The sequence below is a fragment of the Erinaceus europaeus genome, chromosome 15 (assembly GCF_950295315.1).
Source record: "Erinaceus europaeus chromosome 15, mEriEur2.1, whole genome shotgun sequence".
NCBI classification, from domain to species: domain Eukaryota; kingdom Metazoa; phylum Chordata; class Mammalia; order Eulipotyphla; family Erinaceidae; genus Erinaceus; species Erinaceus europaeus.
Window position 1 is genome coordinate 22811407 of NC_080176.1, and position 14077 is coordinate 22825483.

At 57.3% G+C, this 14077-nt stretch overlaps 1 protein-coding gene across 6 annotated transcripts in view; it reads right to left on the bottom strand.

Annotated features, from left to right (window-relative positions):
- Positions 1–14077, bottom strand: part of TNRC18 (trinucleotide repeat containing 18) — a 78602-nt gene that overhangs the window by 19333 nt on the left and 45192 nt on the right. For all 6 annotated transcript variants that reach the window (XM_060173235.1, XM_060173234.1, XM_060173232.1 and 3 more), the window contains 4 exons: positions 13045–13405; positions 9191–9466; positions 6137–6367; positions 276–673 (listed from right to left, as the gene is read on the bottom strand). In XM_060173235.1, coding sequence (XP_060029218.1) covers positions 276–673; positions 6137–6367; positions 9191–9466; positions 13045–13405 — 1266 coding nt within the window. The remainder of the gene's footprint in view (positions 1–275; positions 674–6136; positions 6368–9190; positions 9467–13044; positions 13406–14077) is intronic.

A 14077-nucleotide genomic window follows, 5' to 3' on the forward strand; every position in this document is an offset into this window, starting at 1 on the left:
AGGTGGGGACTGAGGGCTTGAACCCGGGTCCTTGTGCACTGTAACATACACACTCAACCATGTGTGGCACTGCCCAGTCCCACCTGAGTTTATTATTTATTGAGAAGAGAGACAGAAGAGAGGACAGACATCACAGCCCCACGCTGCCACCCACAGCATGGCTCCACCAGTCATGGAGCTCTCCCTGGTGCCATCAGCGACTCCCATGTGGAGCTGGGGTTTGCACCCAGGGCCTTGAGCCCTGCCCAGTGCTGGAGGCCCCCGGGCACCCCTACCTTCCTGGGGTCCTTCCTGTCGCGGGCCCGGTTGTCCTTGCGTGGGCTGGGTGGGCCGGGCCTGCAGCGGCCGGCCTTGGCGGGGGGCGCAGGGGCCCTGGGTGCGGGGGCTGCCAGGGCCGCGTCATGCAAGAAGATGCGCTCGCTGCGCCTGCGGGGCCACAGCTCATCGTCGCTGCCCTCAGGCCCTGCCTCCAGGCCTGGTTCCCGGGGGCCCCTCAGCCGCCTTGCCCTGCGCCCCTTCTCGGTGGCCAGCTTGGCCTTGTTGGGGCTGGGGGGTCGCTGGCCGCGGGCACCGGCACTGGGCCCAGAGAGCGGGGGCCCGGGCTCCCCGAGCCCCTTCTTGGGCCTCCGCACCTTGACCTCGGCCTCGGAGTCGCTGAACTCGAACTCAGTACCTGTAGGTGGGGGAGAGGGGGGCTGTGCCGGGGTCCCCCTAAAAGGCTCCCTCCTCCCACGGGCAGCCCGGGCCAGAGCTGGGAATTGTAGCGGGTGGACAGGGGGCAGAAGGCACATGCCACCCTATGCCAGGACCTAGGTTGGAGTCCCTGTCCCTACCTGCAGGGGGGAGGCTTCATGAGCAATGAAGCAACACTGCAGCTGCTTCTCTCCCCACCTCCCCTCCATCTCTTTTTTTTTTTTTTTAAGATTTTATTAATTTATTAATGAGAAAGATAGGAGAGAGAGAAAGAACCAGACATCACTCTGGTACATGTGATGCTGGGGACTGAACTCAGGACATCATGCTTGAGAGTCCAGTGCCTTAGCCACTGCGCCACATCCTGGACCACTGCCCCCCCCCATTTCTGTCTCTGTCAGAAGAAAGAAAAAAGTAATAATAATGGAGGAGGGGGAATGACAGGAGTGGTGGGTTTGTTACACAGGCACTGAGCCCCAGAGAAAACCCTGGTGGCAAAGGAAGAAAGAAAGAAGGGGGAGGGGTTTTGAGCAGTAGCGCAGTGGGTTAAGCGCACATGGCACAAAGCCCAAGGACCCGTGTGAGGATCCTGGTTCTAGTCCCTGGCTCCCCACCTGCAGGGGGGTCGCTTCACAATTGGTGAAGCAGGTCTGCAGGTGTCTTATCTTTCTCTCCCACTCTTGATTTCTTGTCCTATCCAGCAACGACAGCAGCAGCAACAACAACAATAATAACCACAACAATGATAAAACAACAAGGGCAACAAAAAGGGGAAAAAAATAGCCTCCAGGAGCAGTGGATTCGTAGTGGCAGGCACCGAGCCCCAGCAATAACCCTGGAGGCAAAAAAAAAAAATCCATTTGCAGCTGGTAAACTGGAATAGACCTTAAGGAATCTTTCACAAAAAGCTCTCACAAGAACCAAGAACAGCAGGTACCAGAGACATGGTCAAATATATAAGGTCAGTTCTAGTTTTGTTTTTCTTCTTTTTTCTTTAAAAAAAAAAAGGGGGGGAGTTGGGCAATAGCAAAGCGGGTTAAGTGCACATGGCGCAAAGTGCAACAGCCGGTATAAGGATCCTGGTTCGAGCCCCCAGCTCCCCACCTGCAGGGGGGTCGCTTTACAGGCAGTGAAGCAGGTCTGCAGGTGTCTGTCTTTCTCTCCCCTTTCTGTCTTCCCCTCCTCTCTTGATTTCTCTCTGTCCTATCCAACAACAGCTATGACAACAATAACAATAACAACTACAAAAAGGGCAACAAAATGGGAAAAATGGCCTCCAGGAGCAGTGGATTCATAGTGCAGGCACCGAGCCCCAGCAATAACCCTGGAGGCAAAAAAAAAAAAAAAAAAAAAAAAAACGGGCGAGGGTCAGGTGGTGGCGCAAGGACCCAGGTTCAAAGCCCTGGTCCCCACCTGTAGAGGGAAAGCTTTGCAAATGGTGAAGCAGTGTTGCAGGTGTCTCTCTGTCTCTCTTCCTCTTCCCTCTTGATTTCTGGCTTTCTCTATCAAATAAAGATAACAAAAAACTTAAAAAAAATTTTAGGGTGGTGTAATAAGCATAATGGTTCTGCAAAAAGACTCTCATGCCTAAGGCTCTGAATCCCAGGTTCAGTTCTCCGCACCACCACCAGCCAGAGCTGAGCAGGGCTTTGGTAAAAACAATACAAGTAATAATAATAATTTTTTTACCAGAGCCCTGCTCAGCTCTGGCTGAAGGTGTTGCGGGGTATTGAAACTGGGACCTCAGAGCTTCAGGTAGGAAAGCTACTTGTAGAACCACTAAGTTGTCTCACCTGCCCTCTGCCGTTTCTTTTCTTTTTTTTTTTTTTTTTTCCTGAAGGATTACTGTTGGGGCATGGTGCTTGTGTAATTCCACCACTCCTAGAGGCTGTGCTTTGTTTTGTTTTGTTTTGTCTCCAGATACACGGTGAGAGGCAGAGAGGGTCAGGAAGGAGAGACACCCCAGCGCCACCCACACCACGTGGTGCCTGGGGGATCGAACCTGGGTTCTCACGCCTGGTGATGTGCGCACCCTAGTAGGTGAACCACTTACTGGCCCCTCTAGCCTGCCTTCTTTCCTTCCTTCATTTTTTTCCCTCTCCCAGAGCCCTGCTCAGCTCTGGCTGATGGCAGTGCTGGGGAATGAACCTGGAGCCTCAGACCCTCAGGCAGGAGAGTGTTTGCAGAACCATCATGCTGTCTCCCAGCCTCATGCTATTTTTGTGCGTGGGTGTGTGGTGTTGGGGATTTGTGTGCGTGTATGACTCCACCACTCCTGGGCCAACTTATTATTATTATTTTTTTGCCTCTAGGGTTATTGCTGGGGCTGGGTGCCTGCACTATGAATCCACTGCTCCTGGAGGCCATTTTTTCCCTTTTGTTGCCCTTGTTGTCTATTGTTGTTGGGTAGGACAGAGAGAAATGGAGAGAGGAGGGGAAGACAGAGAGGGGGAGAGAAAGATAGACACCTGCAGTCCTGCTTCAGCACCTGTGAAGCGACTCCCCTACAGGTGGGGAGCCGGGGGCTTGAACCGGGGTCCTTACGCCGGTCCTTGCGCTTTGCGCCACATGTGCTTAACTTGCTGCACTACCACCTGCCCCCCAACTTTTTAAATTTATTTATTTTCCCTTTTCTTGCCCTTGTTGTTTTTCGTTGTTATAGTTATTATTGTTGTTGTTATTGATGTTGTCGTTGTTAGGTAGGACAGAGAGAAATGGAGAGAGGAGGGGAGATAGAGAGTGGGAGAGAAAGATAGACATCTGCAAACTTGCTTCACCGCCTGTGAAGTGACTCCCCTGCAGGTGGGGAGCCGGGGGCTCGAACCAGGATCCTTCCACTGGTCCTTGCACTCTGTGCCACCTGCGCTTAATCCACTGCACTACTGCCTGACTCCTGGACCAACTTTTTAATCCCTTTATCCCTTTTAATTGAGAGAGAGAGAGAGAGAGAGAGAGAGAAGGAAAGGTAGAAAGAGAAACAACGGACGGAGGGGGAGACACCACAGTGCCAGAGCTTCCCCTGGTGTGACGATGCTCCATGCAGTGCCTAGGTGAGAACCCAGGCCGACCCTGCCCAGTGGGTTATCTTCTGTTGCCTCAACTGGATTCCCAGGAGTAGTGAGTGAACGCTGAGGTTTTGAAAGTTTGAAAAAAACCCATGAATCCAAGAGGAAGGGGAGATTAAACAAGCAGTACTGAGGAGAGCAAGGGAACGGCTCAGCACGGTTTACATCTGTGCTCACATAGAGGCCTAAAAAAAAAAGAGGGTGAGAAACAGAGAGAAAGAGAGAGACACCACAACACTGTACCGCTGCTGGAGAACCTCCCTGGGCTGGGGCTCCCCCATGTCCTCGGGGCTGAACACAGTTGGAGACAGACAGACAGCCAGCCAGCTGGAGACAACCAGCTGGGGGACTCCCAGCCATGCCAGACTTTCCCTCCTGCTCTGATCAGACCCGCCTGAGGTTCTAGCTTTGTGCAGTGACTTTATCGTTAAGGACACTGGCTTCACCACTTACTCATCTGGCGTCTGTCTACCAAAAGGTTTGTTTTAGTCTCTCTCTCTGCCCCCCCACCACAGTTATCGCTGGGGCTTGGTGCCGGCACTATCAACCCATCGCTCCCAGTAGCCATTTTTTTCTATTTACTTGACAGAACAGAGAAAAACTGAGAGGGCAGGGGGAGAGAGAGAGGGAGAGACACACCTGCAGACCTGCTTCACCACTCATGAAGCTTGCCCCTGCAGATGGGAAGTAGGAGCTCGAACCTGGGTCCTTGTGCATGGTAATATGTGAGCTCAACCAGGTACCTTACCTTAAAAAGTAAAAATCCTGGGAGTCGGGCGGTAGCGCAGTGGGTTAAGCACACATGGCGCTAAGCACAAGGACCAGCGGAAGGATCCCGGTTCGAGCCCCCGGCTCTCCACCTGCAGGGGAGTCACTTCACAGGCGGTGAAGCAGTTCTGCAGGTGTCTATCTTTCTCTCTCCCTCTCTGTCTTCCCCTCCTCTCTCCGTTTCTCTCTGTCCTATCCAACAACGACAACATCAATAATAACTACAACAATAAAACAACAAGGGCAACAAAAGGAATAAATAAATAAATAAATAAATAAAATTTTAAAAAAACTTTATAAAAAAAAAAACTAAAAATCCTCCAAGGACCAGTGTAAGGATCCTGGTTCAAGCCCCCAGCTCCCCACCTGCAGGGGAGTCACTTCACAGGCGGTGAAGCAGGTCTGCAGGTGTCTATCTTTCTCTCCCCTTCTGTCTTCCCCTCCTCTCTCCATTTCTCTCTGTCCTATCCAACAACAACAACATCAGTAACAACAACAATAATAACTACAACAATAAAAATAATTAAAAATAAAAAAATAATAAAAAGGTGAAAATCCAGGGCTGGGTGGCAGCGCAGCGGGTTAAGCGCATATGGTGTGAAGCCCAAGGACTGGTGCAAGGATCCCGGTTCAAGCCCCTGGCTCCCCACCTGCAGGGGGGGGTCACTTCATGAGCGGTGAAGCAGTTCTGCAGGTGTCTATCTTTCTCTCTCCCTCTCTGTCTTCCCCTCCTCTTTCCATTTCTCTCTATCCTATCCAACAATAATAACAACAACAATGATAAACAAGGGCAACAAAAGGGGAAAAATGGCCTCCAGGAGCAGTGGATTTCTAGCGCAGGCACTGAGCCCCAGCAATAACCCTGGAGGCAAGAAAGAAAGAAAGAGAGAAAGAAAGACAGAAAGGAAGAAAGATGCACACCTAGATGAAACTTTCCATCTGTCGCAAAAACAGACTAATTGTCAGCAACTGTCCTGGAACCTGTTAGCCTCAGGTGTTGGCCACGTCAGCACCAGACACTCCTGTGGGGACGCAGCAGTGTCCACTGGCCGGGCTGCCTAGAGGACTTTGCCTTTTTTCCCCTCAGACTTTGTAGTTTCGGGGCCGGGCGGTGGTGTACCTGGCTGAGTGTACATTACAGTGTGCAAGGACCTGGGCTTGACCCCCTGCATCCCCATGGGTGGGGGGAAGCTTTGCAAGTGGCAAAGCAGGGCTGCAAGTGTCTCTCTGTCTTGCTCCCTCTCGTTTTTCTTTTTTAACCAGAGCCCTGCTCAGCTCTGGCTTATGGTGGTGTGGGGGGTTGAAACTGGGATCTCTCTCCCTCTCTATCCAATAAATAAAGACGATAACAAAAATAAACTTAAAAGACTTCGTTGTTGCTGTCACTGGGGCTTCACAGCTCCAAGCTGTTTCAGATAGAGACAGAGACGGGGAGAGACAGCCCAGCAGGGGCCCAGCTGGAAGGAGACTCAGTGCAGACTGGATCTCATTGCTGTTGAGAAGTGGGGGCTGGGCCAGATGGGGTGGGGCGTGGGAGTCCTGGCCAGCCTGGGGAGGCAGGTGCCCCTCCTGCTGAGTCTTCCTGGGGGGGGGGCCCCGGGAGCACTCACTCAGAAGGTTCTGTCGTTCCTCCTTTTTCCGGGCCTTCTGCTTGGCCTCTAGTTGCACCAGCGACAGGGGGGGCCCCACGGGGGGACTGGGGAGGGCACTGGCAGCAAAGCGGGCCAGAAGCCCCAGGCCGCTCTCCTCAGGGCCGGGCGACAGTGGCCGCTCCCGGTTCCCCCGCCGGAAGCCGACCACCTCATCTGCATCCTCCTCCATGTCCTCCTCGGAGCTCTCATCTGGCGTGTACAAGACAGGGGCAAGTCAGAGGGGGGCCCGGCCCCCCAGCCTTGGGCTCCTGGAGCCTCACCAGCTGGGTGGACCCCAAACCAGCCCACAGCCTCCCTGTGCTCATCATCCCAGGGGGCCCCAGGCGGGCGGCAGTGGGGGCCAGAGTGGGTTTCCAGAAGGGAGCACAGACATGCACGGTGAGGGACACACAGACAGGGCGCGCTCTCCACACACAGCTCACACATGGACAACATGAAGACTGAGAAGAAGGCCAGAGAGGAAGGGGAGGAGGGAGGACGGGGTCCCGGGGGCTCAGGCTGGGGTCCGGGCACTTGGGAGGCTGGGTGGCAGCAGGAGATGGTGCAGTTTGGCCCCTTGGGGGTGGGGCTGGGTAGCCCCTCGGTGAAGCCGAGAATGGGCTCTGGCATCCAGAGCCTGCCCACCCATGAAGTGCGGTGCATCTCTGAACACCTGGGGTGCAGCCCTGGGACTTCCTGGCGCCCAGAGCACCCAGGAAGAGGCTCTGACCCCACCCCACCCCCATCCTGCAAAATGTCGTCACCTGTCTCCACGTCCCCCAGGGAGAGCCCTAAGCCGGCATCTCGGACCCAACTCTGCCCTGTCTTCATGGCTCCGTCTGTCTCTCTGTGGAGATCTCTCTCCCCTCTCTTTCCTTCCACGACCCCCCACCCCGTAAGGCCATACCACTCAGGAGCCATCGGAACAGAAGGGGTGTGGCCCCCTGAAACTGGCGCCCCAAGAATGTGGGCTGGGAGGGCCTCACCGGCTCTGGGCTTTCTGGGGAGACAAGGCAGCTGGCTCCATGGTGTGTGTGTGGGGGGGGTGGCTGCCTACCTGAGGCTGGGACCCAGCAAGGACCCTGCAGGGAGCCCTCCCAGAGGCTGAGCCACCTTCTCCTGCTTCCAGCCAGCCTACCCCCCCCCTCCACTTGCTGCGTCCAACTTGGAGCCGAAAGTGGGGTGCCAGGGTGCCCACAAGTGCGAAGGCTCTGCCTGCCCACTTCCGGGAGCCCAGATTTCAGACCACAAGAGGCAGTCCTGAACCAGAGGGAAGTGGGGGAGAGGAGAGGGGAGGGGGGAGAGAGCCGGGGCTTGTTAGGGGGCTGCTCTGCAGGGGTGGATGAGGCAGATGGAGGGGAGCGGGGGGAGGCGTCAGGCAGCGCTCACTCCTGCGACCGCCAGCCTGCGCCCAGGACCAGGGCGCAAAGCAGGCTAAGTGTAGGCAGACTCGCGGTCCTGTCAGCCCTGGCTGGGGGTGGCCACTGGGGAAGGGGGTCCCCCACCCCCGGGCGGGTGGGGTGGCCAGCTTGCCCTCCAACAGCTATCCTCCCTGGGCTGCTTGAGTGTGGAGACTCCAGAACTTTCTCCCACCCACGCCTCTGGGTCTCCAGAAGCCTGGATGCTGCCTGTGTCTGTGGGGTTATGAGGGTGTGGTGATGCGAGGGAGGGGGGTGTCCCATCACAGCCAGAGACCAGGTGCTCACAGAGACCAAACTCAGGTGCTGAGAGCCTCTCGGCTGCATGTGGCCTGGTCTGAGGGAGGGGGCGGTGGGGGGTGAGAAAGACTTCTGGAATAGTCCACAGCTGTGAGACCACGGGGACTGCAGGGGGAGCCCAAGAATCCCAGGGTGGGGGTGGGTTAGGTGGGAGTACTGTCTCTGCAGGCAGTCCCCCGCCGTGCTGCGTGGTGGTGGGGAGGCTGTGCGGGTGGCTGTGGGGGCGGGCAGGGGGGATGCATGCCTACCTACGGAGCCCTGAGCCCGGCCAGGCCCGTGGCCGGAGCCGGCGTGCCGTCTGCCCTACTCCCAGCCTTGGCTTTGCGTCCGGAGTGCAGCGTGACAGCGAATGCAAGAGACCAAAACAGACATTCAAAGCGTCATGGGGGGTGGGGGGAGACACAGGGAGCCAAGCCAGCGGGGTGCTCAGAGCAGCGGGGCTATTACACAAATATCCCTGCAGGCCACCTGCTGCTGGGGGGTGGGGGGCACCTGGATGAAGGTGGGGCACTGAACTGTCTCTTCTTGGGGGCCAAGTTCCTGTGTGGGGAAGCCGTGAACCCCAGCTTTGGGGAACTGAGGGCTGGACATAGAAGCGGGGGATAGGCCAGGATGTCGGGGCTGGGGAAGGCATCAGGTGAGCTAGGGGCCTGTCTGGCACACCTCGAATTCTCTGTGCCTTGGGGGCTCCCAGGGAGGCACCTGCATGGCCTCCCAGACCCGAAGGCGCCCTAGTCCTGAGGAGGAGTCTCAGGGCCCTGTGGCTGCTCCTCCCTGGGACCCCTCACCCTGACATCAGAGCTGGGCATTTCTTGGGGTCCCAGACCCCTGCTTTATAAGGGAGGTGTGGGGCTGGCCTTCAGGGGGTCCTGCCTGTGCCCGGCAGGGGGCAGCGAACCCAGCTGCTGGGGTCACTCAGCACAGACGGGCAGAGGTGGCTGCAGCCTGAGCAGGGATATTTGGATAATAGAGGAGAAGCCACCTATCCCCCACCACAGCCCTGGCCTTGCGAGGGGAGGGGAGGCACGAGATGAGGGGGCGGGTGGGGGGCCCTGGCGGGCAGGTGAGGACACAGCAAGAGAGACGAGGCACACACGTTGAGTTAAAAACCAACTCCAAGTGTTTAATAAGGCTCGGCGTCACCAAACCCGAGTACAGATAGCTCGGCTGCGGTCACAGGGGTCCCCGTGGGCCTCGCTGGAGCGGAGGGCCAGGCCTTAGGGGGCGCAGGGGGGAGGCAGAGAGCCGCCCGCCTCCCCTCCCGGGTGTGTGTGTGTGTGTGTGTGTGTGTATGTGTGCGTGTGCAGCTAGTAACCTTGGTCGCACGAGTCCTCCTCGGAGGAGTCGCTCAGGGAGGAGCGGTCCAGCTCCTGGAACAGCAGGCAGAAGGGCTGTTTCCGGCTGCCTGTGGGCTGTGGCCTCAGCGTCCGGCCACCCCCCAGGCCCCGCCGGCCCAGCTTGGGGGCTCCCGAGGGCCTGCTGCCTTTGGCCGCAGGGCCACACAGCAGGGAGGGCGGCAGTTTGGCGCCTGAGGGGCCTGGGCCCGGCCACTCGTCCTTCAGAAAGTCTTCCTCATCCTCCGAGTCCGTATCTGTGGTCAAAGCAGGTGGGAGCAGAGTGAGTTGGGCCCTGCCAGGGCAGGACTCGGGGTCCTTATACCCCCCGGGTGATATGTCACTCCCTCTGTGACTTCCGGTCAGCTGTGTTGGCCACCTTGGCGGGTGGTCCTCCTAGGCCAGGCTCCTTTCACCTGTAGTTGCCTATGATCACCTGTGCTCAGCCCAGGCCCAGAAAGTTCTCCTCACAGCCAGCAGGGTGTCTCCCCAGTAATGGATAGACCTGACAACCCACATGGCCCCAAATTCAAGCCCCAGCTCCTCAGCAGTGCTGGAATGCTACTGGGACATTTCTCTCCCTCCCTCCCTGTCTGTCTGTGTGTCTGTCCCACTCTCAACTCTCCCCTCCCTCTCTCCCTAAAAATAAAGGAAAAGAAAGGTTGAGAAGGAGGAGGAGGAGGGAAGGGCAGTGGAGACAGCATAACGGTGATGCAAAGAGACCCTCCCATCTGAGGCGCCAGAGGTCCCAGACTGAACCCCCCAGCAGTACCATCAGCCAGAGCTGAGTGGGGGCTCTGGAAGAAAAAAAAAAAGAAAGTGTGGTCCAGGAGGTGGTGCAGTGGATAAAGCACTGAACCCTCAAACATGAGGTCCTGGCAGCACATGTACCAGAGTGACGTCTGGTTCTCTCTCTCTCTCTTCTCCTTTCTTGTTCATAAATAAATAAAATCTTTAAAACAAGAAAGAAAGGAAAAAGAAAGAAAAGCTCAGGAGACAGCAGCGGCAGAGTAAACTTGCAAGCTTGAGGCCCAAGTTCAATACCCAGCACCACATGTCAGAGAGATGCTATGGTTCTCTCCCCCCCCCCCACTCCTCTCTTCACCACTGAAAATAAATACACCTTCAAAATCAGCTCAACTTAAAAAACAGAGGAACCAGGAGACACGTCAACACGTAGCAAACTTTGCTGTGTGAGGGCCTGAGGTCCAGCCCCAGGCACCTGCATGAGGAGTCTCATGGCCAGTGAAGCAGTAATGGCTCCTCTCTCTTTTTCTCTCCCTCTCTCCCTCCCTCCATCTCTCACCCTCTGACATAGACAAGAAGGAAGGGATGGAGCCCCGCTGTGAGTGGTGGAAGGTAGCAGGGATCCCCAAGGAGCACACCCCCTCACACATCACAGGAGAAATAGCAGGCCACATGTGGGACTGGTATGTTCTCCTGGAGAGCTGGCCACCGGCCTGGCTCCCCCAGCACTGGGGAGGGGGCTGCCACCAGGAGGCAGAGCCTGGCCTCCTCTGAACCCACCACCCCCACCCCAACACAGAGAGGTGGTTGGAAGAAGGGCACCATTCTGGAGACCCAGCCCAGCCTGGTGACACCCCTGGGGGACAATGCCAGGTGTGCCAGCCACCTCCAGCAGCTCAGCCCCTCTGTGGGCAAGCCTCCTGCTGCCTGGGGCCTCTCAGTTACCCCCAAGTGCAGAAAGCAGGGTCTGGAGATGGCCCTGACCTCCCTGTGTGGTGCCCCCCCTCAGCAAGCTGGCCGCATGCTTCTGGGCTGCCCACAGGGCCTGAGTTCCTCTCTGGCCTTTCTTGGCCCCATCTTTGTCTACTGTAGGGTTGGGGGGTGGGGGGGCCATGTGATTCCAAGCCAAGCTCCTCAGCCACTCCCCCTGGAGCAGCAAACCTTGGCCCATCTTCACCTCTCCAGAACCAGCAGAAATGCCAGGAGGCCAAGAGTGGAGGACACATCCCCCTACACACACACACACACACACACACACACACACACACACACAAACGTGCCCAAAGGCCCTGGCCAGTGCTGTGAGGACCACGTCAACCACATCAGGGGCCAGAGCAGCTCAGACTCAGAGAGCCACTACCTCACGTGCTGGAACCAGGGAAGCCAAAGGCGCAGACGCAGCAACGACCAGAGTAGCTTGGCACTGTACCTGGCTGCTGCCAGCTCAGAGCCCAGCCCATGTCCTCCTGGCAGGCAGCTGAGAAGCCGCAACCCCAAGGCCAGAGACACCTCTTCTTGCCTCAAGAAAATGCGCTTCGGGTGGGGGAGACAGCATAAGGGTTCTGCAAACAGACTCATGCCCGAGGCTCTGAGGTCCCAGGTTCAATCCTCAACTACAGTTAAGCCAGAGCTGAGCAGCGCTCTCAGGGAAAAGAAAAAGAGCTTTGCCCTGACATTAATGGGGCCCATTTCAGCACCTGATGGCAGACTCCCCCCCACCACTGAGAAGCTCAGTCACCACACCTCTGAAGTGTTCCCCCACTCCCACCCCATGGCTGGCGACACAGGCCTGGAGCCACGGAACCCTCCACATGTGAAGCAGAACCAGGACACAGGAAGCTGAGCTCTGCCCTGTGAGCTCACACTCCAAGGGGATGAGTCCTCCTGCCACTCGAACCCATGACAGAAGCCAGAGGACCTTGCTCAAAAATTAATTATTGCTCAAAAATTATTGACCTTGCTCAAAAATTAATTATTGGTCTCCAAGCAGCATCAGCTCTTGAGACAGAGGAGGTGGGGAGGGCTGGGCACCAGGAACTAGGCTGGGGTGTCATCTCCAGGACACTGGGTCCTCAATCCTGCTTCTAGAACAATGCCCGACCGTGGTCTTAGCTGTTCCCCTTCCTTTCTCCTTCCCAAACAGAGACAGAGATGGAGCGACCACAGCACTGCTTTTCTCTAGTGAGGTGGCAACAGGGTACGAACCTGGCTTGTGCACATAACAAAGCAGTGCGCTATCCATGTGAGCTATTCCACTGACCCTGTCCCCCGTTTCCAGTGGGTGAAACCAGCAAAAAAGGACTGGGAATGTGAGTCCCTGAGACTGTCCTCTGGTTTCCGGGTTCGAGTTGTACCTCTGGACACACAATCCTATAAGCAGCTCAAGTCACCCCCTTCCTCTCCTCAGGGACCTCTGACAGCCTGGCCACTTGGGCTAGGGTTCAGGGACAGCGGACACGATGGGTCCTGGATACCAGGTATTCACCTGCAAGTACTGAGTATCGACTACCCTCCCGGCTGCAGGCCCAGCCTCGGGGGGGACCCAGCTACCCGAGCAGGAGCTCTGGACAGCAGGCTGGGTCCCTCGGGCTCTCCCGCTGGGAGTGTCCAGGGCTCAATGGCCACCAAAGCCATGCCCCCCAGCTCAACACCCCACTCGAGGAGACGCCTCGTTGGAGGGATGTCCCTGGAAGGCAGCATAGAAATGCCCCACCAACGTCCCTGAGCCCCGGCCAAGCTAGCCAGTGCCACCAGCTCTAAGGCCCCCAGGGAACAGTCACTCTAGCCCACGAGGCCTCCATTTCTGTGGTGCCAGGCCTCTACCTGGGCAACTGCCCGCGCACCAACCAAAGGTGAGCAGGAAAGAGCCGCTGAGTTCCGCTCCCACCCACCAATCAGGCAGTGAGCCAATCACAGGCACGCTCCCCCGCGACGCCCGCCAACCACAGGCACTTCCGCCTCCACTGCCTCGACTTCCGGCCGCAGCCCTAGAGGAAGCGGGCCGAGGGCGCTCATGGCGGAAAGGTGGCGGAAAGGTGGAGGGAAGGGAGCCCCCGAGGACGGCGCGGGGGTGGCGGCCGCTACTTACTGTAGGAGTAGCTGCTCACTTCCGAGGCGAACGGGGAGTGGGCCGGCTTGGGCTGGCCTCGCGCCTTGAAGCCCGCCTCCATCTTCCTGGCCTTGGCCGCCCTTCTGTGTTTACCTTCGCGGGAGGCCTTGAGGGCCAGGCCGAGGCCCTTGGCCAGCGCCTTGCGGTCCTTGCCCAGCAGGCTGTCGTAGGGCGGCAGGTACCTGGCGCAGCCCCCGCTGGCCTTGGCCTTGCCCCCGGCGCCGTCGGCGAACTTGAAGGGCGACTTGAGCTTGTCCTGCTTGGTGAGCGACAGCGCCCTGTCCAGCTTGCTGGCCAGCTGCTCCTGGTCGCTGGCCAGCTGCTTCTCCTTGATCTTCAGCTGCGGAAAGAAGCCGAGCAGTCAGCGGGCAGAGACGAGTGCCCTGCTGCCCACGCTGCCTGCACCCGCCCGCTCATGGGGGACATGGCGCTGCTGCCCATCGGAAGTCTGGTCAGGGCCCGGCTGAGAGCTCACCGCACCCCAGGCCTTGGGTTCGAGCCCTGGTACCACATAGGGGAGCCATGGATGGTGGAGCAACCTTACAGTCTCTTTTTTGTTTTCATTTTTTGTCTCCAGGGTTATCGCTGGAGCTTGGTGCCAGCACTACAAATCCATGGCTCCTGGTGGCCATTTATTATGGATGAGACAGAAAGTGAGAGAGGTGGGGGAGATGGGGAGAGAAAGAAAGACACCTGCTGATCTTCACAGAAGCGTACCCCCTGCAGGGGGGAACAGGCCCCTGCACTTGCTGCTATGTGTGCTTAACCGGGTGTGCCACCACCTGGGCCTCCTATGATGTCTCTCCCTCTCTGTCTCTTTCTTTCTGTCCACATGAAACAAATGGAGGGAGGAGAATAGAGCTGGCTGAGCCCCTCATGCATAAGCCCCACACCATAGAAGAAGTTCAAGGGTCCTGCCCCTTAGAAACAGAAGACACAGAGACTAGAGGAAGCCAACCATTATTACTTCAAGGGTAGACAGCTTCAAAAACTGACACCAGGCCCTGTTCCA